This window comes from Ambystoma mexicanum, chromosome 2p, assembly GCF_040938575.1.
Source record: "Ambystoma mexicanum isolate Mex_15411 chromosome 2p, UKY_AmexF1_1, whole genome shotgun sequence".
Taxonomy (NCBI): domain Eukaryota; kingdom Metazoa; phylum Chordata; class Amphibia; order Caudata; family Ambystomatidae; genus Ambystoma; species Ambystoma mexicanum.
In genome coordinates, this window is record NC_090923.1 from 1,130,183,776 (window position 1) to 1,130,209,355 (window position 25,580).

At 46.3% G+C, this 25,580-nt stretch overlaps 1 protein-coding gene across 2 annotated transcripts in view; it reads left to right on the plus strand.

The window, feature by feature from the left end:
* The first annotated feature begins 1,298 nt into the window (after window positions 1–1,298).
* The window catches only part of GANAB (glucosidase II alpha subunit), a 919,668-nt gene continuing 895,386 nt past the window's right edge, over window positions 1,299–25,580 (plus strand). For both annotated transcript variants that reach the window (XM_069645184.1, XM_069645185.1), the window contains exon 1: window positions 1,299–1,423. In XM_069645184.1, the coding sequence (XP_069501285.1) occupies window positions 1,401–1,423 (23 nt within the window). In that variant the 5' untranslated portion in view covers window positions 1,299–1,400. The remainder of the gene's footprint in view (window positions 1,424–25,580) is intronic.

Genomic DNA, 25,580 nt, shown 5'->3' on the forward strand with positions numbered 1-25,580 from the left:
CCTGTAGGCCCATACTATGATGCCCCATCACTCCCTCTACACACCAAGTTGCCCATCCTGCCCTCTAGACTCACACTTAGATGACTCATCCCTCCATTCCAGACTCACACCAATGAGCCATCATCCTTCCCTTTAGACCCACACCAAGATGCCTCCACCCTCCAATACAAACCCCACCAAGAAGCCCCACCCCTCCCCAGACCAATGTGCCCTCATACCTCCCTCTAGTCCCACACCAATGTGTCCCCTACCTCCCTCTAGACCCACACCAAGAAGTCTTCTATTCCTCCTATCCAGACCCTACCAAAATGCCCCATCCCCCCTTGTAGACCCATACTACGATGCCCCATCGCTCCCCGCACACCAATATGCCCCATCCTGCCCCCTAGAACCACAACAATGAGCCCTCATCCCTCCCTTTCGACCCACACCAAGATGCCCCCACTCTCCGATCCAGACTCCACCAAGATGCCTCATCCCTCCCTCCAGACCCACAACAATGTGCCCACATCGCTCCCTCCAGACCCACACCAATGTGCCCACATCCCTCCCTTTGGAGGTATGATAAGATGGCCCCATCCATTCCAGACCCCATCAAAATGCCCCAGTCGCTGCATTCCAGACCACACCAAAATGCACGCTCTGCCTCCATTTTAGACCCCAAGATGCACCCATCCAGACCCATACCATGATGCCCCATCCCTCTATTCCAGATCTGAGATGCCCTACTCTGATCCGGATCCCATCAAGATGCCCGATCCCTCACTCTAAACACACCATTATGCCCCATCCTAGATTACCTGGAGAATACCTTTGGTGGTAGCAGTGCACGCAACATAACATCCTCCCTGCACACAGCAAGATGCCCGCATCCTGCACTCCAGGCTCACACCAAGATGCCCCATGACACCCTTCAGATTCACACCTTGATGCCCCCACGCCCCACTAGTTCGGCCGTCTCCATCTGGTGTCTTGCGGGTAACTTTCCCGATAGCTCAAAGAAAAGGCCCATTTAGCCTTTCCAGTTCGCGCTCCACAAAATCACTAAGGGAAGGCACAAGATGAAGTCGGGCACTCCATCAGACCACTTTTATTCTTATTTTAATTTCCGCCACCCAAAAACAAGCAGATCCCGGTTGCTTTTTCAGACTGCCGAAGCCTTGTCGGTTCCCGCTCGCGAAAATAACCATGGGGGACAAAAAAAAGATGACGTCTGACGGTAGATGCATGGTAGGGAACGAAACGTGCCCAAAGTCACGTGAAGAACAGTAGGCGGGGTGTTGCCATGGTCCATTTCTCGGATGAGCTCTAGACTCTATTTTACGAGTAAATTACAGGAAGAAGACGTGTTCTTAGGTCCGTTTCTCTAATGGGAACCAGTGACAGCACTATCGTGTAAGATGGCGACCGATGAGGGAAGCAGGTGAGTTAGTGATGAACTGCAGACGGGAAAAAGAAGACACGCTGCAGGGGAGGAGGCAAAAGGCGTTAGACGAAGTCATGTGTAGAGATTGGCAATAGGTTTGACAGGGGTTCAGGAATAGGGAGACGTCAAGTAAGGGGTTTTAAGAGGGCAATGGGAGAAAGGACCAAAGGTTAGTGACACACGCACACACAGGTGCGAGAACATTATGCGATCAAGTGAAGAATTGGAAGGTCCCGAAAAAGAGAATCGACTATGGGGACGTTAAGCAATGAGTGACCAGGCAGAGGGGCGCTGGAGAGCGGAAGAAATGGGTCTGACGACCGAGTAGGTGCAGTGTTGGCGTATCTTTGATTCGAAATCTCAGTGAACCGATGTTGTTAACGGAGCTCCATCCTTCATTAATGTGTGGGGTAGTTAACTGGATTTTTGAGTGCTCTTTATTGGTCAGTGATAAGTCATCAGGACTACGGCTTTAGATACTTAAAGAAGTACTTTTAGGTAGGGAGTACTTGTAAAGCCGGAGTCTCCCAGACTTGCACTGACTACCCTCTGCTTATTTGTGTTGTAAAGTGCCATCACTTCCCTTCAAAGCCCCTATATATTTTGTGTATCAGGTCTGAGTGTCTGCGTTTACCCTTCACACTCAACTCCATCTATTAATTGGAGCACTGTACACTCTAATATTTTTTGGGAAAACTGAGTTGGGTGCGGTCCAATTAAGGCAGAAGCTAGAATGATTCAAACTTAAAAAAATCAATTGTTCTCGGACGGTCTAGGTTCCACCTTTCGAAGCAAAAAACCTGGACTCGAAACCACGTCCACTTTTCGGTAGCCACACCCCTTGCCACGCCTGTTTTATAGACCGGAACACTGCATCGTTCTTGCAGTTTTCAACATCGCCAAATTCGTCTTTTAAAATGTGTTATTCGAATAAATTTGTAAGGCTGCAAAAAAATGTTCACTAAATATATAAACCTTATTTTTTTGAGGGAACTATGAAAAGTTGAGCTGATTCTGACAGAAAGAAATCCAGTGACTTTGAAGCTGTGATTTCAGCAAGATTTGCATTATCCCACCACACCATTTTAACCAAAAGGAAGTGACAGGACGAATTTCTGTAGCCGTTCTACACACTAATAACGGAATAGTCTGTTGCATAGTTGCGCACAATATTTTTTATGGGAGCAAAAAAGTTTGAAAGATGGTTTAGGTATACTTAACATTGAGCAGACTCTTCACAATTCTTGAATAGACAATGGCCGATGCTAGGAAGTCTTCCCTTTTTATATTTGCTGTGCTTGCTTAGCACAGTATACAGGCACGGTGTACAAGGCTCCTGTCTTGAGCCTGTCTTCACTCACTACCTCACCCCCTCAGAACACACTGCCCGGGATCGAGCAGGAGCTCTCCCCCCGGCATCAGCGCTGCAGGAGCAGCTGGGAGCCCCCTCGACCATGAGGTAAGCCCGTGGGCTTCACTGGTCTGTGTGTGGTACTTCCACGCACAGTCACGATTTATCTGCAGCAAATCACCACAATTTCGCCTGATCTCAAGGCGAGTGCAACTGCGCACCTTTTTCGCCCAGAACATCCGCCGCGACTATACAAAAAGAGGTGTTTAAATACACTATGCTTTTGCCCGAAGGCACACTTTGCTTTTTAAAGATGGCGCCATGCTTTGCCTAACCTAGAGGAGCCCTACAACTAAGCAGCTGGTGATTGGCTTACCCGGCCATATCCCTCCCACCGGTAGGCAGAAGCAGGCACCTGTGTCAAAGGCACGGTGTACAAGGCTCCTGTCCTGAGCTGTCTGAGCCTGGGCCAGGAACTCTGCGTGTCACCCCGTGGTCTACCTACCAAGCGGCATTCACACCCGGTTCGCCGTTCCTGGGTAAGCTATCTATCCTTTATTGCTTGCCTACAAGACTATTCGCATAACAATCTGACTGAAAATCACCTTTCAACCCGGCGTGGTCCCTGCATCTGCACAACTTGGATCACTGCCGTATCCATTCCCTCCCACCCGCTGGGGCTGCCTTCTCCGGCGTGCGAGAGTTACTTTACTTGCTACCTGACTCTGCTCTTGTTGCTACAGTGATTAGCTTTGCCACCTAACGTTAAAATGGTTCCCTTATCTACTATGAATTACCACTAACATATTTACTCACCTGTTTGCCGAGTCCTTATGTGGCATACTGTATCTTAATCCATGTCACGCTACACAGGTTTCTAGGCGAATACCGGCATGAGCCAGAAAAATGCAATTCACGTTATAATTGCAAAATCTCGAATCTAGGTAGCCTAATGTTCTGATGCATCTGTCTGATAAATGCCATGCATGCTATTACAGTGAACCATCAAATCTAGACATCCTAATGCTTTGTTGCATCTGCCTGATAGTTGCCTCGCTATCCTTCATTGAAACTGTTTCAACTCAGCTGATCCCCACCCCCCCACTATAAGGGTCACTCATGACCCCCTGTGCAACTACGACACCATGCTCATACTGCCGCCTAGAGACCACTGTGAATCTGTGCTTTGCCTATGGTCACTTACAATCGTGTTGCACCCTTTGATCGCTAGAGACCTTTGTGTATTTTGGGTCATGCCCTATGATCACTCACGGTCTACTCTGTAACTGTGCAGTACCCGATGGTCGCTTAGAGACCACCGTAAAATTGTGCTGAGCTTTATGGCCATTCATTGACCACTATGCAAATTGTGCTGTGCCCTATGGTCACTTTGGCCTACTGTGTAACTGTGTAGAATCCTGGCCCTTATGCTGCTGGGTTGCCTAGAGACCTCTGCGAAATCGTATGTGCCTTTTGGTCACCTAGCGACCATTGTGTAATTGCATTGTGACCGTTGGTCACTTACTGACCACTGTACCCTTGCGTCGTGCCCAGTTGTTACACTAACTAGCCTGAGTCTGCCTGTGTTTGCTCCATTTACTAGTGACTTTGCCAATTTACACATAACTCGAATCTAGCCACTGTACTCACGACCTACCATTGTCTTGAACTATGTCAGCCTGGCTCATCATTATCATGTTCCCCTTCTGTGTCATGCCTAATCACATGCCTTGTAGTAGAAGTAGCTACATCCCATTTAGCAATGGCCTAGCCAAGCTTGGCTGCCCTAGACATCACCCCATTCCCTGCCCTACACCCTTCCTGTCCACCCTGCCTCCCTTCCCCCACAGTGCCCCTACAAATCATACTGCTAAAATTGACGTCACCCCAGATCACCCTCCACCCAACCTCGTTGACCTTGCCAAAGATGCCTACTGTGACACCAACCTTAACTCACTTAAAATAACAGAACATCGTCCTACAGCCTACCCCAACATCACCACCCGTAACACTAGATTAGGCTGCAGACTTCTTACCTCACTGAATAAAGCACTAACTACCCCCATGACTAAAGTCACCAACAAAAATGCCCTTGCAAACTCCGGCTCACTTAAAGGAGCCTTACTTAACGTCAGATCCCTTGTTGCTCACCCTACTGAAATCGCCGACCTTATCCGCTCAGAAGATTTGGACTTCCTTGCCACCACAGAAACTTGGCTTCACGCAGCAGCAAGTCCTTATCTAACCCTTGCGGTTCCTGACAACTACTCCATCCTTAGGGCCGACAGACCTGATGCTCGCGGAGGAGGTGTAGCTCTCATATTCAGATCTTCACTTGATATTAGATCTATCACTGCCCCTATACTGAAATCATGTGAACACCTCTCCATTAAAATACAAACTACCCCTAAGACCACTATCACTTTAGAACTAATTTACAGGCCCCCTGGCCCAACAGGGACCTTTGCGGAAGACATAACCCCCCTCATAGCAGAGAAATCTAAACCTCTCTCACAGAACATTATCCTAGGTGATTTTAACCTGGGTTACAATGATCCTCACGATACCCCTGCATCCGCCCTTGCCAATGCCCTTTGCGAACATATCTACACTCAACTTATCACCTTAGCCACGCATCAGAAGGGCAGAACCTTAGATTGGCTCGCTGCCCTTAACTGCAACATCGCCTGTAAGGACCCCCAACCTCTTATATGGACTGACCACCTCCTACTCTTATTTGACATTAGCACCAACAATCTGAACCATATACAGTGCCCCCCGGCACCAGCATGCTTGACCAGAAATAAGCGCAACATTACCGTAGAAACCTTCATTCCCCTGGTTCTACCGAGCCTCAACACGATCTGACACATCGGACCTCCACCTACTTGTAGACACCTACAATGATGCCATTGACATCATTGCCCCCCTAAAATTACGTAAAGGTAAACCTAGAGCCCATCTTAACTCTTGGTACACACCGGAACTTAAATTACTAAGAAATCAGAAAACTAAATTGGAAACCCGATGGAAAATGAATCCATCTGAGGAACACAAAATTAACCTCGCCAATGCATCCTCCCTCTATAAAAAAGAAATAATTCGTGCCAAAAAGGAAGCCTACAATGTAAGAATAAACAATGCTAGCTCCAGTACTAAAGAACTATTTACCATCTTGAAGGAGCTAGAAAACCCTAATCCACCTACGGACATGTCCGTGAAGGACCAACCATGGTGCACTAGCATCCAAAATGCCCTTGCGAATAAAATCACCGGCCTGCAAACAAAAATTAAATACTACAACTGTCCAATAGTAACCTACCCACCCCTAGCTCACCCATCACGTCCAATACCAATTGTGGCTTCACCTTCAAAAAGGTAACCGCACTAGAAGTGAAAAAAATTATTACCTCCCTCAAACTGTAAAGGCGACAGCTGTCCCACACAAATTATAGAAGATGCAGCGAGAGACCTCTCCCCATTTATTTCTAAACTTATAAACATATCTTTCTCGACTAACGCAGTACCTAACAATTTGAAACAGTCATGGGTCCTCCCTCTTCTAAAAAAAACAGACCCTGGACCCAGCCATTCCTACTAATAACAGGCCTATCACGACCGTTCCCTTCCTGCTAAAAATTCTGGATAGTCGCTTACTTGCAAATCCAGAACTATTTAGAGTGCAATCAATTACTGGGACTGCGTCAATCTGGCTTTCGACCTCCAGTATGGAACAGAAACTGCCCTTGTTGATCTCAAGTCAGATTGACGACATTAAGGACAAGGGCAAGGCTGCTATCCTACTCCTCCTAGACCTCTCAGCAGCCTTCGACCTAGTCGACCATAAAATACTTTGCAACCACCTCTCTTCTGCCACCCATTTCTCCCTTTCTGCTGTCACATGGATACAGTCCTTCCTGGCCAACAGAACCATGAAGGTCTTTTCCCCTGTGGCAGCAGCAGACCCCACCCTCATCACCTGTGTTGTCCCACGCGGCTCATGCGTTTCCCCCACCCTATATAATATCTTTACAAAGCCTCTCTTTGATAAATTGGATCGTCTGGGTGTCATTTACACAAACTATGCGGATGACACCCAGATACTTCTCACCAAATCTGGCAATTATAACACTGATGTCACCAGGATCAATGAAATCTTCTGTCATTCAGGCATGGGTGGCCACACATGGCCTCTGCCTGAATGACGGGAAGACCAAACTGCTTATTGTTGGTTCACCCAACATCCTACAAAAACGGAGCCCGAACTATTCCAAAATCATCATTGATGGCAACACCATCCCTGTCGCCAAAAATGTGAAAACTCTTGGCTTCTATCTTGATTCCAATATCAACCTTACTAAGCAAGTCAATTCAATTGCCTCCTCCACCGCCTACACAGGAAAACTAATTCGGGCCTGTAGACCTTTTCTCTCTACCAATAGCTGCCTTACGCTAGCGAGAGCCCTCATACAGTCTGTTAGACTACTGCAACAGCCTCTACCTAGGTCCCAACCAAGCTATAACTAGTAAACTCCAAGTCATTCAAAACAATGCGCTACGAGCAGCACTAAACATTTCTAGGTGTGAGCATATCTCTGACACCAGAATCACATGCAAATGGCTTACCATCCAACAAAAAATTGACCTAACAACTCTCTGCCTCACATACAAAGCCCTCAATCACCTAGCCCCCCTACCTTACGAACAAATTCACCTGGAAGCAATCCATCAGAACAACTAGATCATCCAACACCCTCTGTCTCATGGTGCCCAGATTTATCTCCCAAAAGAGCCGGAGGATCTAGCTTCACTGTCCTCGCCTCCCAATACTGGAACGCCCTGCCACTAAACATTAAGTCGGCCAATTCCTTCCAGTCCTTTAGGAAACTTGCCATTGGGTGGCTATTGGCACAAAGTCAATCAGTACGTTAGACACAATTTACTTTCTGTATATACTGTACATGTATCATTTATGTCTGTTTTCATTGCCTTTGACTGTACTCTCTGTATATAACCCTTGCTAAAATTATTACTGTTAATTACCATGCATTGTGCTTTGTAACCTGTACCAGCGCCCATTTACTCCCGGGTCCGGAGCGCTTTATAAATACATAAACATACAGCTATATGACGAGGTTCAAAGTGTGCACTAGCCATTGGCGACTGATAATTGACTCTTGAACAGTAAGAAGCTGTGTGTATCTGGAGAGCTGAGTGGGCGAGCTTGCAAATTTACGTTTGTCATCCGTTAGTCATCCTGTTCCCTTGCACAATAATGACGTTTAATTTTCCCCAATGGAAATGCACATCTAGTAGCAGACTTGCAGGTTGATGTGAGCCTGGACTAGCTCACACTTGCCACTGAATAGTCTATAAATCTACATAGAGAGAGGGAACGACATTGTAACACATCTTTAAGGCTTCCCAAGTGGCCCCATGACGCGTTTGGCATCTCTCAGCCCGTTGTATGAAAGGTGTATGTTTCCACTAACAATATAGCACAGATTTTCTTGTATGTCTTGACCCCAAATGGAAAGTGTCGTTAGCTAATGAGCAAAGACTAACCACTATTTCCCACCACTACCTCCTTAGTCTATATGTTGTTTGCAAATAAAAGATTTACATTAGCTGCCTTGTTTCTTTGCTTTCTGGTACCATACTGCATTACCTCCATGTCCACTCTTCCTCATCCCAGTAGTTACCTCATAAGGCCCCTGCCTCCGACACAGGACCTTCTTTTATTTCCTATACCTCGTCCCCTTAACCCACGGCACCCAGTTTAATTCTTCCTGCCTCCGGCAGGTATATCTGTTCCAGGCGCGTGGCTCTGGGGAGCTACAGTTACTGGCCCCCTGGTGGGGCTTTGTGGCGGGACCTCAGTTTCCTCCAGGCGCGGTGTGGTCCTGGGCCCCCTGCTGGACTTGGGTCCCAGTTGAGCAGGAAGCCTTCCCTGTTTTTTTTTTTTTTTTTGCCTGGCCCAGAGCCGTTGTGGAGGGCCTGCGGTAAGAGCTGGGGCGGGGGGGTTAGGTGGGGTGCTGGACCCATGTCGGTAGGCCCCGTCGGACTCAGCGTTCTGCATGTTGCAGCATTATGCTTGTTTGGTGACCCTTAAGGGGGCAGGGGCTCCTCCTCCGGGGGGGAGGGGGAGTTTTCGTGTTCATGTTTCTCTGTGTCTTGGACGCTGAATGGACGCTGAATGTAACGGCTTGTTCCCATGGGGGTGGATTGTTCGTTTCCCCTGTTGGTGGGTTTTCTCTTGGCCTGAAGTTGTTGATGTTATGTGCTTTGGTGGGCCTGGAGTTGAATGACAGCAGTGACGGCCCATAGCCAGGGGAATTGGATGATTATTCTCTCGTGGAGTTTGAGGGACGTACATGTGTTGCTGGCATTTCTGTTTTGTGCTGCTTGCGCCATGGGCCAGCGAACTACTCTTCTCAGGCTCCTTGCCCTTTTTCCTCTTCCTCCTCTCCTGGGCTTCGCAAGAGGGGAAAGAAAATTTCAGCTGTATGTTCCTTGTCCGGGAAGGACATGGAAAGGAAAGAGGGTGCAGTGGTCTAAGTGAGCAGGGACCGTCGGGCGCTGGTGTTTTCGCTACTTTTTTTTTTTCGTTGTTCACAGCTCCTCCTACTTTTTGCAACCATTTTTCACCATTCCCGACCTGTTTTTGTGAAATTAGAGCACACTTCTCCTTTTCCCGTTGGATATCTGTTGCAGCTACTCTGATCTGTTTTCAACTTGATTGGCTGTCTACTGCCGTGACTGCAGCCCTGGCATGCTGTGTTGCACATTGCTCCCTTCCTACTCTGTCCCCCTCCGGGGTCACAGTTCCACTCCTTTTTTGGTTACTATCTATGATGTCTTCGCAAGTCTGGTGGGTCGCTCCTCTGGGTTGGCCGAGGAGGCGGCTGTCCGGGTCCCGGTGGACCGTGAGGTGGATTGCAGCCTAAAGTAGGTTCATACTGGAGCTCCTCTGGCCCTCAGGGCAAATTTCTATGGGTCCTACACTGCAGAGGATGTGCTGAGTGGTTCATGAGGTTGAAGGTGGCCATTGACGGTGGCTCTGACTGTGCCCTGCTGTTGGCTGACATGCTGCGGCAGGTGGCCCTTTTGTCTGATCTGGCATTTGATGGAGTGAGTGGATCGGCCTTGGTGCTGGTGTGTCGGCCCGCAGGCATGTGCGCCTGCGGAATTGGAAAACAGAGGGGTCTCGGTGGGCGGCTGCCCTTTAGCTTCCCTTTGACGGTTCCAAACTTTTTGGTGATTTGCTTGCTGTGTTTTTCCGATATGGGCTCAGTGGTACTCGGATTCCTGGGTTCAAGACATTGTCTGGAGGGGTTTTCAGGTGTCCTTCCTGCCTTCCCCCTATCCAGGTTTGCATGGGTTGTACTGCTGATCCCCCCCCCCCCCCCCCCCAACCTCCTCACTGCCCGAGTAGTTGGCGATGGCAACGGCTCTAACCGAGTTACTTTTGAAGGCAGCTTTTCATGCCCGGTCCTTTTACGCATCGGGATTGGTGGTTTTTACTCGCAGGTGTTTTTGGTCCCCCGAACCTTTGGGCGGATTTTCGTCTAATCTTAGACCTCGAGGCTCTGTACTGTTTCGTCCGGGAGGAACGCTTCAAGATGGGTCCTTTGCAGGACATTCTCCCGATGCTGTGCACAGGGGTCTGGTTGTTTTCCCTGGTTCTCCGAGTTGCATGTTACCACGTGTCTCTCTGCCCCTGCCAGATGTAGTTTATTCCGCTTTGCAGTGGGATCTCGGCTTTCAGGTCTGAGTGCTCCCGTTCGGGTTGCGCTGGATCCCAGGGTGTTCTCCGGGTTGGTGGCTCATCTTGGCCTGATGGGCCTTCAGTTTCCCTACTTGGACACCTGGTTAGTCGACATGGCCCTGCAGGGGTCGATCCTGATTCGTCTCCGGCTGGTTTACTAGGCATTGCGGGACTGGGGATTTTCTGGTGTACTGGTGTTTTGTCTCTTGTGGAGCCCTCTCAGGATTTGTTTTTGTCAGGGCTCAGATTTGCTCATGGATGGGGTGGATTTTTCTGTCCCAGGGGAGGGTCCAGCGCCTGCTGTCTGTTCTGGGCAGGGTTCTCTGGAGGCGGTGTGTCACGGCTTGCCTGTTGATCATGCTTCAGGGGCCCATGGTGTCTTCCTTCTTTTTGGTTTCCATGGGCTTGTCTTAATCTGCATCCTCTGGTGTCTTGCCCAGTGGCTCCTGGCTTCTCGGGCTTACACAGCCTTGATCCTGGTATCTCTGGCTCTGTGGGCCTCCTTACTTTGGTGGTTGCGGGTTTCGTTTCTCCAGGAGGGGCTGTCCCTGGTCCGTCCGTCCTTTTTGACGCCTCTTTCTCCAGGCGCCAGCAGAGTGGGGTGGGGGAACCACGTTGGGCGTCCTCTCGGCCCAGGGGTTGTAGGCTCCGGAGGAGGGCCATTGTTCGTTCGCTTGGAGGGATTGCGTGCCATTCTCCGGGGCCTGCTGTACGTCAGGGGGTTTTTCGGTTGGGGAAGTTGCTTCGGGGTCTCTCTCCTTCCCGTCCTCGTACTTGTAGGGGCCTTCCCCTTTGGGATCTCCCTTTTGATCTTGAGGTTCCTTTGGGCCTCCTTTGGCGCTCCTTTCTGATTTGTTGTCAATCTCCTTACTCTCATGACTGTTTCATGATCGCTATCACGTTTGCCCCTAGGCTGGGGGGGGATTGGGGCTCTGTTGTGTGGCTCCCCTTTTTTCTTGCAGGTTGTTTTGGACTCTGATTTTGCGGTGTGCTCCAAGGTTACCGCCTAGGGTTGTCTCAGTTTTCGCACCTTTCAGGATCTAGTTGTCCCTCTGTTTTTGGGTAACAAAGTCACGGCAAGGGGTGGCTTGGCCTGCCTTTGATGTGCAGCAGGCGGTTTTTTTGTGAATTTGGCTTAGACTGCCTCTGTCGGGCAGTCTGTTAGTCGCTTGGTTGGTTGTGGCCCCACTGCTGCGGATCGGAAGGCCTCTGTGGATTTTCATTCGCCGGTGGCTCTGTGTTGTCTCCATGGCTTCTGTGTTTTTTGGCCGGCCTGTGCCTGCCCATGCGTGGTCGCTCTTGCTAGGAGGTTTTCTCTGCAGGAGATTTGTGAGGCGGCCACCTGGGCGGATCAGAGCATTTTCATCACTCTTTTTCGATTGACTGTCTTTCGCTCTGGGCATGGTTCCTTCGGGGTTGGGGTTTGGTATGCCTTGTGAGGTAAGTACTGGGACGAGGAAGAGTGGATGTGGAGGTAATGCCCTGATTACTTGTAATCTGCATTACTCCTAGTCCTACTCTTCCTCTTCACAGTAATGATGCCCTTGCTCTCCTTCCCAGCGGGGAAAGTTCCATGCTCCGGCTTGGTTATGATAAACTGGATGCCGTGGGTTAAAGAGAGAAGTTATAGGAAATAAAAGAAGGTCCTGTGTCGGAGGCAGGGGCCTCATGAGGTAAGTACTGTGACGAGGAAGAGTAGGACTAGGAGTGATGATATTACCGGTAAGTAATCAGAGCAGGACTACTCCACTATAACTATAGGTACCAGAATGCAAAGAAAATGTTTGTTTGGATTTCTCACACGTGTCATGACATATTGAACAACTTGAGATGTCGGTAGTGTTTAAATGTTAAAGGTATTTGTATCGCGCACTGTCACCAACGGAATTGGTCCCCAGGCGCTCCGGCGGATCTGTAAATGATGAGGTGGGATGGCTTAGTAAGGGGAAGAGGGAGTAGGATAGTAAGAGGAGTGGTGTTCTGTTGGCAGCTTCAACTCGGTATACACCGGGTGCTGAGCTTTGGTGCGGGTATTGGATCGGTGTCAGTCCGCGTGTGCTGTTGCTCCGGTTTGTGTTGTTGCAGTGTTGTGAAGTGCGTGCGGCTTGTGGTGCGAGAGATGGTTGTGTGAGTTTTGAGTGCGAGAAGTATGCAGAGTTTGAGGTTATATTGGTTAGTGGGTTACCTGACCTTTAGCATGCTAACATTCACAGTTTTGTCTAAGTGTGGCACTTGTTGGCCTACACAATCCTATCTAGAAGCGGCGTTTGAACGTTAAATTTGCAGAGCATAATTAAAATATGTATGCGCTCCAAGTATCTTGCATGCATGCAGCACCCAATAAAACACCAAATAAATATACACTGTGTGCAGCAGGTTACTTTATTTATTGGATTTTACTTTTCTCTGGAGTGCCTATAGAGCTGACTATGCCCCACGACATGCTAATGGTGCATCCTCAACTGTGTGTTTTTCTGCATTCTGTTACTCAGTTTTACTTTTCATTAATAAATGCAGAGCTTTCAGTGACAGAATGCAAAAAAGGGAGGCATGACTGGATGTTCTAGTCACATGTTACTCTGTGACAACTTTAATTGTCTGTATAGTCCTCTGTGAGTTGGTTGAATTATTGTTAATTTGCTTGTTTTTTTTTCTTCTCCTTTATTTGAAACTGGCGTCCAGCTTGTTTTGTATGATATAAATAAAATCACTTTTATTTGCTTGTCAAAAAAGCAGACCGTTTTAAATTCCTAAAAGTATATAATTTACCTCTTTTGCTTTGATAAATAGTTGTTGAAGGGGCTTGACTTATGAACAGCCCCAACATTCGCCTTTTCAATGACGAGTTGGCATTTTGCTTCTCGAGTGGTTACCGAAGATGAACTTGCTTCTGTGACCCATTCCAATTTCCATTCATGCCTCGGGGACAACCCTTTCCCGACAATAGAGCGGAACTCGTTTCCAGCGACCCCACTGGCCTCTCTTAATGACAGCTCTATTGTGCGAGAATTGAAGCTTCAGTGCTAGCTGCACATTTCTAAATGTTTTTCTTGGTACTCCGGTGTTTTGAAACTAAATGCATTCCAATGGGAGAGGTAAAGGGGATTGAAATTCGGGCTGATACAAACACTAACAGGAATTTCACGATGCAAATGTAACAACAACCTGTAATTATGTATTGTGATCAGTTATGTTCCTAAACTGATAGGTGGAGTGGTTTGTCAGCTTTTGTCACGTTCCAAGAGCGTTGAGGTGCCCTTGCATAGTTACTTTTTGTGGGGGAATGGAGCCTTTTGCTAGTTAAGATTGTGTATTTTATTTTTCAGACGTTTCAATGTCTTACGGAATTTAAATATCAGTTTAACATTGGGCCTCATGACATGCAGATATTTACAGGCCTTGCAAATTTGTAAAAAAATAAATAAAAAACACGATACCTGCAGATGTACCTACCTTACCTAAGGGAAATGCGTTTGCCCAATGGTGACTGTTGACACAAAATGCCCCAGTGCTTTCTGCAAAAGGGTGCTGGTGCAATGCTGCCACCCTGAGGCTGGCCACACACAGTGAAACTTGTATTTGTCAAAAAAAGTTTCATACATCTCCATACTACCCAGCAAGGTAGAGTGCACTAGTAAATTTTGCGATCCCTGAAATTTAACAATTCGCCTTCCAATAAATGGAAAATGCGTGCAATAATTCAGTTCATATGTATATTCGCCATGTTTTCTCACAAGAACCATCTTTTTGTATTTAAATGTTCGCTTTCAGGTGATGGACATCTCCCCAGCATACAATTTCCTCATGTTTTCAATGAATGGCCATGTTTGTATTACCTACTCGCCTACATTCCTGCTTTTGTTATTCCAGTCCAGAGTTACTGTTCCTTGAATTCCTTGTTACCAGCTTGCAGTTCATCCTTGTTATCTTAGTCCAGAATTTCGGTCCTGGGTTTTCTTGTTCCTGCTCTATAGTTCAGTCCGCTATTCCCTTATTCCAGTCCTGAGTTTCTAGTCTGCAGTTCCAGTCTCCTGTACCCTTGCACTTAAAGGAAAAGCAAGACGCCATGAATCTTTCTTCCAGTTCTCTCTCCTGAACCTTGCTGTCTTTGACTTGCTAGTCTTTCCCTGGATATTTCAGTTACTGTTCTTTGTCCTCACTGCCTGTGTAGTTAATTTGTTCAGAGTCAAGCTGCTGGGTTTCCCAGCAGGCAATCTCTGCCCCTTTCCTTTGTCACGTTTCAGTATTGTACCATGTGCCATATTGTGTGCTTGTTCCTGTTTCAGGAGGCAGTCACTGTGCGGTTCCTGCTGGACCCGTACAGGCTTCATTCAGTCTTGTGAGGTCTGTTTCCTTGTTCGTGTCTTAGGGTCCAGACACCCTCTCCTGCTGCTCCTTTCCATGAGCATTAAAAGTTGGACCCTGTAATAGAAGCCAGGTCAGAAGGCTGTTTTTAAAAAACCTTTTTTTGTTTATTGGTTCGAAACATATTAAACTTTAACAATACAATCAATAACAAACACAATTCATAAATATCGTCAAACACATAAAATCAACATACATTAAAATACATATCTCATCAAAGCAATTCATAAATTCCATTTCTGTCAACGTTAAAAATAAATTCCCCAATCTATGATACCATACACTAAACCCTTATTCATTTAATTTAAAAGAATTCAGAAAATTCACCACAGATAACAATCGATACTCAGCGGCATAGTACACATTTCCCAAAATGATTCACAATCATTACTACTGCAGGTGTCGAACTGCAAATATCTCTATGTTCTAAGACTCTGGCACTCAAACAAGTAGATGCTCTAGGGTTTCAACCAGTTTACATTGCTTGCAAAACCTACATTCTGCCCCAGTCTTCTGTACAAGCTTACGCCTTAATAGCACTTCTCCTGAAGGTTCCAATGAGCGGAGAACATCCTTCCTTGTCCTAGCACAAGGAAATAATAATTAGTGGGCAGCAGCCCCCCCGCCGCTTATGTTCGCCCCGTAATTAGCTCAAACTAGTGTACCCATGAAACCAGTGTAAGTTTATGCTGATTGAGCATAGAACAGCATTAGAAAAGCCGTTATCCCGCAGTATTAAAGTACAGCGTTCAACGTGTTCTGCGAAAGTTGGAACCTATCGCTTCTCTACAATTTCAGCAATATATAATATATATATTTTGTCTGGAGCTTCAAAAAATGTCTGATTTATATAATAGCGAAATACGCCACTGACATTTAACTTTCATAGAATTTAAACCAAACTCGTGTCTTATAGCTGTTATTTAAATGGCGTTCGGAACACCGAGCACCCTGCGCCAAATGACACCTTCCAGCACTGTTAAATAATCCAGTGCCCACTCTATCCACAACTCGATACCATATAGTAGCTTAGGGCCTACTTTCCCCTCAAAGAATTTAATTAGGGGTATAAATAAACATTTACAATATCGACTCTTGATATGTTTTATCTTGGGTATGAGAGCCTTTGCTTTAGCTCATAAATAACTAATAACGTGTGCTTTGTCAGGGGAACCAGTAATGGGGAAACTCCAGGCAAACCAGAGAATTGACCCAGCTCAAGGATAAACATAGTGCTGTTTTACTTTTCCTTTTCGCTAATGACAGTATCTTAGTTTCCCTAGGGTTAATCTTTAACAGTTTTCATTGGCAAAGATTTCAAAGGCGGACAATAGTCGTTGCAACACTTCAGTCTATCAGCAAAAAGTCATCGGCGTATGTCAACCAACATACCGACAGGTTCCCAAGTTTGGGGTAACAAAAGTTAATGATTGTAAAGACATACCTACATCCGATACATATAAGTTAAAAAGGAAGGGGGCCAAAATGCACCCCAGCCTAACATTTTTGCGACCATGTACCCTCTTGATTTAACTTGACCCTAACATTTGAACCTTTATGCAGTTTGACAAACCTGTAGAAATTCCCCAGTTCAATGTGTTTCCCATTGTCTCACTCTCGATACCATATCATAAGCGTATGACAAGTCAATTGCTGCCAGATGAACTACCTCATATTTTCCTTTTACTACAAGGCCCTGATGGCATTTCAGAATGAACTCATTAAGGTTTGTTTCATGTTGATTACGGAATCCTGTTTGGTTTTTTTTTTTTTTTTTTTTGTCAAACCTTTACCACATACCGAGAGTTCCAGAATCAGACTTGGAAATATTTTGCTATCAGAGTCGAGTATTGAGAAGAGTCAATTTTTGGGGTCAGATCTACAGCCATTCTAGTATATTGCAATAATATAAGCTGTCTGCCAAGAGGTCGGAAAGATAGTCTTCAGAATATCAGCAAAAAGCATTTTTAGGATTATTGCCCATCTCTCTGTGCACCCTTAAAAGTCTATTCGAAATCTGGTTTGAACCCGGAGCTCTCGGAATTACTGGCTCCCACAATGGCCTTATGCACATCGCTTGAGTCATAAGTAATAGAACCCTCCGGGCTAATTTCTTCCACAGTCGATGGAATTTGGGATTTAGGATCTGCATATAGTTCTTGGAGGTGCTTCACCCCGTCTGATTCTGCAACCGTGTTAATAACTTGCTCCCCATTTCCCTTACGCTGGTCATTCATCAATGCCCAGAAAGATCTAGAATCCTGATGCAGATGGCCTAGCATTTCCTTCGCATCAGATTGTAACAATTGGGGCCTGATGATTTTTCACCCAGTTCTTGTATTTTAGCCTGATCTTTTTAATTCTCCCCAAATGGACCATATCATGATTTGTATGTATTTTTTGTTTGTTTTATTGACAGATATTGGCCCTCATTTCCCTTTTCTGCCTAGCCAAGCCCTCATCATACCTGTGAGACCTTTTGTAAACTGGGCACTTTGATCTTTTCATGTACCCCCAAGCATTCTATTAATGGAGTCAAGCAAACATTAAAATTATGTGTAAAAGTTAACAACTTCCAGTTGTAACTCGTTGTTGTCACTGCCACCCCTTTTACTTTGGAACCAGCACAGGATCGAGCAGATGAACAAACAGTTCTGCTTGCAGCTGCGTTGATGGACACGCTCTCTTCATTATACAACCTCTCCTGCGCATGCTCACAAACAACGTCTCAACATGTAATGGCCACTCCGACCATTCTGGGCGATCTCAAAGCATTTACACTTCCTCAGCATATAATTTTCTACAAAACTATAATCCAGAGCTGAACTCTGGGAACCTCTAGTCCAAGTAGGGAAGCCCCCTGGGTCGCCTTGCACAACCCCATTTAGATGATGAAGTCCCACATTCTTTAGGCAGCTTTGCCATTTGCTTCCATTATCTGAAGAACTAATAAGAGACTCCTTAAATATCGATGCAGCATTGCTCGTTATTTCTATCATCCTGTCTCAATGCAGTTATAATGAAGATCCCTGAGAACAATCACGTGACCATTAGCATGCTTCTCCATCTATTCCATTATGATCTTTGCGAAGGTGGGCAAAAAGAATTCTAATTGACAAATTCCTTCATGCCAATACATATTGCAAATTAAAAAATACATTAGAGTGCCCTGTTGAAGGGTACCCCACTCGATTCCCGACAAACCTTCTCTAATATAGTTTATAAAACCACACTTTGATTTCAGCATAGTAATAAGTAATAATACCCCATTTTGGTCTCCCTCTGGGGCCTTTTGTTGCTGATTGTGATATCAAGGAATACCCGTTCCAGGCTGGTGATCAACCAGGACTCTGAATACAATCAGGTCAGTTTTGTAACGCAAGACCCACGTCTGGATTCGTAAACAGGTGGGCATGACCCCTAGAATTCCATGAAACCAAGTTAAGATGGGATAAGGCTAGAACCTTGGAGTGGCAACCTCTGAATGATTGTTTTTTTTTAGGGAGTAAGCCACTCAGACCAATCCTGATGCATATTTCCATATTCTGTTTCCCTGTTATCAGAATTGACATGCCTTTTTCATATTTGGGTTATCGTTCATAAAAGTAACTAGTAAAATTGCCATTATTCATTACAAAGTCACCATGCTTTCTAATTGGGCCCGACCCCTGATTCCAAAGAAGTAATCAAGAACCCAATTTGTCTCAAAGTTATTGCTTCCCGCAGCAGCAGTTCATAAACCACTCTAGATTCTAGACCGAGCACCACCTTGTCTGTTTTCTGTGGATCCATAAATTCTACGCTCTCAATATCCTATGTAGAGATGATGCTGACATTTACAATTTCTGAGAACCGAGTTAGCACTCCTGATCGATTGAGAATAATTTGGTTGACCACTAATCCAAAAAATACTTTCCAGAGATTTCTTGTAAGCATAAAAAAAAACAGGCAATGGTATTTGCAATCGCAATCATTGTCCGGTATCGCACTGTACACACATCACTCTGCACATGCGTCAAAGGCATCTTCGATGTTTGTCACACGCACCTCATGTCATCTATCAGATTGACCCTCCTTCCGGGCCAAATAAGCACGGAATAGAGCCCAAATGTTTTTACGCTGGCAGGACGGGATGACCATAGCAATGTATGTTTCCTCCCTCTCATTTGTATAAACCCAATCCCTCAGTCATTCCTCGCAAGTTAGAGCAAATGCTTACTGTCGGAAGATCCACTTTTGGGACATAATACACGCATGTTTAAAGAATCGTCTAGCAGCCACTGCCGCTTTGCCTATTTCACCTGGCAGATATTTCAATGGTGACATATCGGGTGTTATTGCAATGATGCCGGTTAACACATCTGCCACCTTTTACCAATATAAGCTGATGGGAGGGCATTCCCAGAATATATGGCAAGAGTTGGCAGGGGAGAAACCACACTTCAAGCATGCACTGCTCACATCAGGGGAGTACTTGGCGAGTCTAGCAGGGGAATAATCGGATTATTTTACACTGCATCAGCCGGTAGGTATCCTGTATTCATGGACACTTCTTTGGTCAACAAACCAAACCGACTCCATTGCATTTTCGTGAACTCTTATGCCTAGATCCCGCTCACATGACAAGCCCTATTTTTGCATTCCTGTCCGGCCTGCACCAATTGTAAAGTCTGGAAACCATACTTTTGTTCTTGACCCTTATCAGTAATTGCCCTAATATAGACGTGCGTCTCAGGCTCAAGCGGGAGAGAGGGTTATAGATGCCGAGTGGCAGCCTGAATCCTATAGTGATGCAATCATTTAAAGAAGCCATCACCTAGTTTTGCACCTCTACCTCACCCCCTCCTCCCTGCACCCTCCCACGTCCTACGCATTTCCACCTCATACGTTGGGTGAAGACCAGGCTAACCCCATAGCGGGACCCACCTATTATAGGGAGTAGTAATCGACAGCTGACTGTATATTGTGGCCCATGCATTCGCTGTAGTGCATACAGGATCAAACGTACAATAATCAACATATTGGTCACTGAAAATCACATATCTTAATTCTGTGTGCGCCGCCCCATATTGTGCCAAAACAGCATGCTCCGCCCTGCTCCCAGAGGCGTACCAATATCTGGCAAAGTGCACCTATACCACCAAATAGTAGAGCTCGAAATCTGGTGCAGCCAACACCCCCTTCCCCTACCCCCCCAAACACCTGTGCTTGCGGCTCAAGCAGCTGCTCCCAGCTAACGCTAGCCACCACACCTTCCCCAAAAAATCCCAGTGCAATCTAGTAAAAAGACTCCATCGGGACATTACAGAAATAGTAGAGCGCTTTGGTAAGAACAACCATTTTGAGCAACGAAAGCCTACCATACAATGACATAGGAAGTCTGGAGCATAATTTCAGTTAGTCCCAAGCACCTGCTGATACTCTGCATGACTATCCGCTTACAAGGAGTTTTATGCTCTAGAGACAACGATACCCAGATACCTAAATTGCACCGGGACCTACTGAAACACCCAGAAGATCTCGCAGAGCAGTCGTAGCATCCGTAAGCAGGAAAAGCTCTGACTGAGCCCGATTAATCCTGTACCCTGAGTAATTTGCAAATGTCCATCATGGGGCCTAGGTCAACCTCTGTGTCTCGGACATATAGGAGAGTATTGTCCGCGTGTAAGGAGTTAACATGTGCAGGGCTCGCATAATCTACTAGACCACTAGCACTGGCGCATAGATTTTATGCAGGACTAATACCATTGCATGATACCCGACCATGCTGGCGAGTATGGGGATGTTAGAAACATATTTTTGATTTGCTGCAAGCACACTTTTTGTTTGCAGTAAATGGCAAATACAGGCTTTGCTGTGCCTGCTTGACCGGATGGCAGCAAATATCAAGTGTGCTTATGGCGATATGCGCCGTTTTACAAAAAGCACAGGTAAATATTTTGTCACCAGTCACCTTGGGGCAAGTGCATTACTTTTAGGTCGAGTATGTAAACCAAGGAACTCGCCCTGCAGTTCAGTGGGGTTTTTAAGAATTTGCAAGGCCTGCTGTGGGCGTGGCCAATATGCAGACATCCCTATGCCATGTAATGTTCTAATGCGTGCAGCCAGGGTTTCAATGGTAAGCCCAAAGAGCAGGGGGATAACCGACATCCCTGTTGTGTACCCCTCTCCCGGGATCGAAATTAAGATTAGATAATCAGGAGCTAAAAGCAGCTCCTGGGAAGCTGACATTAACCAGTGAGCAGGAGCTCCCACTGGTGAACCAGGAGCTAGTGCATGGCATTCTGCCTATCTAACTTCAACATAAGATGCAAACGTAACATTTTTGCTTATTTATTATGGCCCTTTATGCTTTAAATGTCATGTAATGATAATGATGTGTTATTTATATAGTTCCTTAATCCAAAGCGATTTACAGAGCACATAATTACATACAATATCACCCAACCGAAATTGGTACTAATTTTATCAACCTTGGACGGATGAAAGGCTGAGTTGGCCTTGCCGGGATTTGAACCTGCGCCCTGCAGATCACGCTCCGATCGCAGCAATGAGCGCTCAACCTGCTGAGCTATCTTATCGGCTATGTGTCCTAATGCTTATGTAAAGATTATCCCAAATGCACACTGTTGTATTCCCATAAGTGTGTTTGTTTGACATTAGTTGGCCTGGGGAGCCAAAAGCAGCTCCTGGTAGATGTTGGTGCCAAGCTAACAAGGCTCTTCTAGGCTACCAGCAGGAGCTAAACAAATCCCAGCTCCACTCCATTTCGAACCCTGCCTCTCCAGCTGCAACACCTGCTAGATATTATTGTTAGTGCAGACTCTAGCCACAGGTCCAGTATGAAGTAAACCTACATAATTTATAAAATACCGTCCAAACCGATATCGCCCCAAAACTGCAAACCAATGCATCCACGACACTGAATCAAAAGCTTTTTCATCGTCGAGGGAGGCGACCACCGCCCTGGCCCGCTGGTTAATCTGAGATATAATACAAAACAACTGCCTGATTCAATACCGTGGATCGACTTGGTATAAACCCAGACTGATCCGTGTGCACCAACTGGTTATGTGTGGAAGCAACCGGGAGGAAGTATCTTAGTGACAATATTAACGCCAACATTAATTAATGACCGAGGCCTATACAATGCAACATCTTCAGATGGTTTGCTGGGCTTCAATATGATGGTGATAATGGCCTCCCGAAGAGACGGCAAGTCCCCAGTTTCCATTGCTTCCTCACATAACAGCAATCGAGGTGCGGAGTACTCCTGTTTCTAGATCAAGGATTGCTCCATTCCAGTAGTGGGCAAGGTTAAGACCTTGGAGGTTTTCTTTGATTCTTCCTTCAGTGCAGAAGGTCAAGTCAACTACGTTTCAAAGAACTGCTATTACTATCCGAAACTCTTGAGAAATATCAAGGCCTTTATTTCCGAAGCTAATTGCTCCTCTATTGCTTGGCCCATCATCCTCTCACACCTGGATTACTGTAATGCCTTACTGGTGGGGGGCCAGCAGAAAATGCTTGAAACTACAGATACTCCAGAATGATGCCCGCATTTCGTATTCTGCAGTCATGAACTCGCTGAAAGTTTCCACACCTGTGAAGACATAATCTAGTTTGGTAAGTCTTTCGGTGCTTTGTAATGCGAGTATCTGCGGGTGAAGGGCTCTCCAGACGTCAGTCAAATTAAAAACTTGTAGCAACGTGTTCAGGGCGTTGGCTGCAGGGGCTGGATGCGTGAGTTTGTCATCTGATCTGTCTAGTCTCGGGTTTAATGTGCAATTGAAGTCCCCTCCCACCCCCATATTAATGAGCAATTTCTATATGGGCCAATAAGGAGCGGAAATAGGCAGCAGTGTCATGGTTCAGGGCGTAAGTATTTTATTGTATCATATCAAGTGTTAGCAATGCACACTTTTTGTCTAGAAAGCCCTGCACCAGAATAATCGGCGCTGTGCATATTAACACCCCTCTAACATAAACGTATGCCGATTATTGTGAGCCCTGGGGGTGTCATAATTAACAATAGACAACGATCACATGCACAATAGACTAACCTTAGTTCCGCAATTCACTGTTGTTAAATCTCTGTTAATCTCTTAATCAAGGAGAGAAAGAACGGAAACCTCAGGGAAACCCTCTAGGGGGAGAAAACCCTGGTCTTCCGTTCTGCGATGATGGCTTCTCAAGAGAGTAGCAGTACTGTCAGGATGCATGGTCGTTATCCGATAAGGGTTATGGCAGCTGTAGAGTGAGAGAGAGCCTGTTCAAGTAGGTGAATAGGCTACCTGTATGCTGGAAGACAAGGACTTGAGGACTGAAGGAGAGGACGTTCTGCTTGCAAGTGAAGGCGAAGGAATCCTGCATTGAGGGTGAAAAGATGGCGGAACAAAGGGGGGGGAGGTCAGAATGGAAAGGGAGTTAAGACTAGCAGAAGGACAGTAAGAGTTTACAAACTTAAGAGCGTTGAAAGCACAAACTAAATGCGCCATCCCTCTAGTCTCTCCAGCATATAAACTTTGTGTTTCCTTGAGGCAGAAGCCGCCGCGATCACGTAACGCTCCGCCTCTCTTGCCAGTACTAGTCTGGTGCACAGACCTTTGGACGCCATGTTTGAAGGACTTGAAACAAATGCACAGTTCCGCCTCCAACGGTACAGAAAAGAATATCGGCACAACCTGGATATAATAGGTGGTACCATTCCATCTTTTGGCAAGATCAATCAGTTTCTCTTTGGTAAGGGGCATCTCTTGTAGGAGCACTATATCTTTTGGCAGCGTAGATATTCATCCTGTTCCTCTTAATGTAACTGTTGAGCCCCCTGACATTACAGGAGGCTATCCCAAGTACCTCCGACATTTGTAAAATCTTCTGTGTGACCATTCTCAACGTGCATATTATGTGTGGCTACATAGGTTGACACCCAACTATCCCCGCCTACTTCCCCCCCCCCCCCCCCCACCGCAACAATTGCCCAGCTCTGTACCTTGTGCTCAGACATACCCGCTTCTCTCTCCCGCCCCAGTTATCTTGTCCACTGGTGCCTGGGGTGCAGCAGGCGGATACGCAACGGCTATATCCGAAAACAAAAACCTGTCTCGGTTAAAGGACGCTCTTTCGCAATGTGCTCCCGGCTTTTTGGAGTCAGCAGGAACAAACCATGCAGGAACAAACCATGCAATCTACCAAAAAAGGTTGGCGCCGAAGTATTTCCTTCTTGTGGGTTTGCCACTTCCTGCGGTTTGTTCACCTTTAGTCTATTCCTGCTTCTGCCAATGCTTACGGGGTGCTCTGCTCATGCATCTGCTGTGTCTGGCACTTGTCCTCTGGTTCCCGACGGAAGGTTCTCTGTGTCAAACCACTTATGTGCTTCTCCCAGGATATAAAAAAAAATGGTCTGGCCATTACGTATAATCTTCAGCTTCGCAGGGTACAATAACATATATTTGAGATTAGCTTCCGGGAATCTTTTTTTCACTGAGCTGAAGTGCATCCTTTATTTTTGTACCTGTAGTGTGTACTCTGGGTATGCTGTGATTGTTGCAGCTGCTCTGTATCGTGCCGCCTTTCCTGAAGTGTTCTGGGATCTTTTCTCTGTCCTTTTTATAGTTCAATATCCCTGCTATGATTGGCCGTGGTGGGGCCCCCAGTGGCGGGTTTTTGGCTAAGGATCTGTTTGCCTGTTCAACTGTAAAGCCTTGAGTTAGGGCGCCTGGGCCAATTTCCTACAATAATGTGTTCTCGACAAAGTTCATAGGGTTCGCTCCTTCTTTGCCTTCAGGAAGGCCAATAATTCTGACATGTCTTCTGGCCTGACCTTCCGCATCTTCAATCCTTACTTCCAGGTTTCTCATTTGTTGTTGTAATATTGCTATGTCTTTTGTGGATTCTTTCAGGCCCACCTTATTCTCTGCGACCTGTTGTTCCAGGGTTCCTGTTCGTCCGGCCAGCATCCTGAAATCTTGTATCAGAAGGTTCATGTCTAGGCTAATGGTGTCCATTTTTGCTTGTAATGCGATATTTCATTTTTTTTTTTTTTTTTAGGGCCGCAATAACTGCTGGAACTTGCTGGTCTCCCTTCATTTGTTCTGGCTCCTCCTGTTGTGGGGAGTCTGTTAGCATAGCTGTTGCCCTTGTGTTTGCTGGTTTCGCAAATGTGTCCAGCGTGGGTTGATTGGATCTGTTTTAGGTGCTTTGGCCGACATATGTGCCTCCTTTTCAGTATGCGCCAGTCCAGTCTTGGTGTCTGTACTCTCACTGGCGGTGTAGTATGATTCGGGTGCACCTCACTGAAGTGCTACTTGCATCTGCCTAGCAAGTGTAATAGTTCCTTTACTTCACCTGTGTTTTAATATGGTGGTTTATGTCCCTTACACTGCAAGCCTTCTTAGGGGTTCCAACTGGGATATGGCGGCGTTCGCCTCACTGTTGACTGCTAATCTGCGGTGTTCTACTACTATGCATTGACTGCCCCGTTGTCAGATTACAGGTATCCTGTCCTTTCTTCACGCGTTCTGTGGTGTTTATAATCCATGTCTCTGCATTAGAAAGGCAAGGGATGGATGGCTTCTCGTGCACTTTGTGTCTTCCCAACGGATGTGCTATTCCGGGTTGGTAACCCAATGCTTGTTCCCCCCTTCCCCCCCTTTCGTTCCTCGTTACTG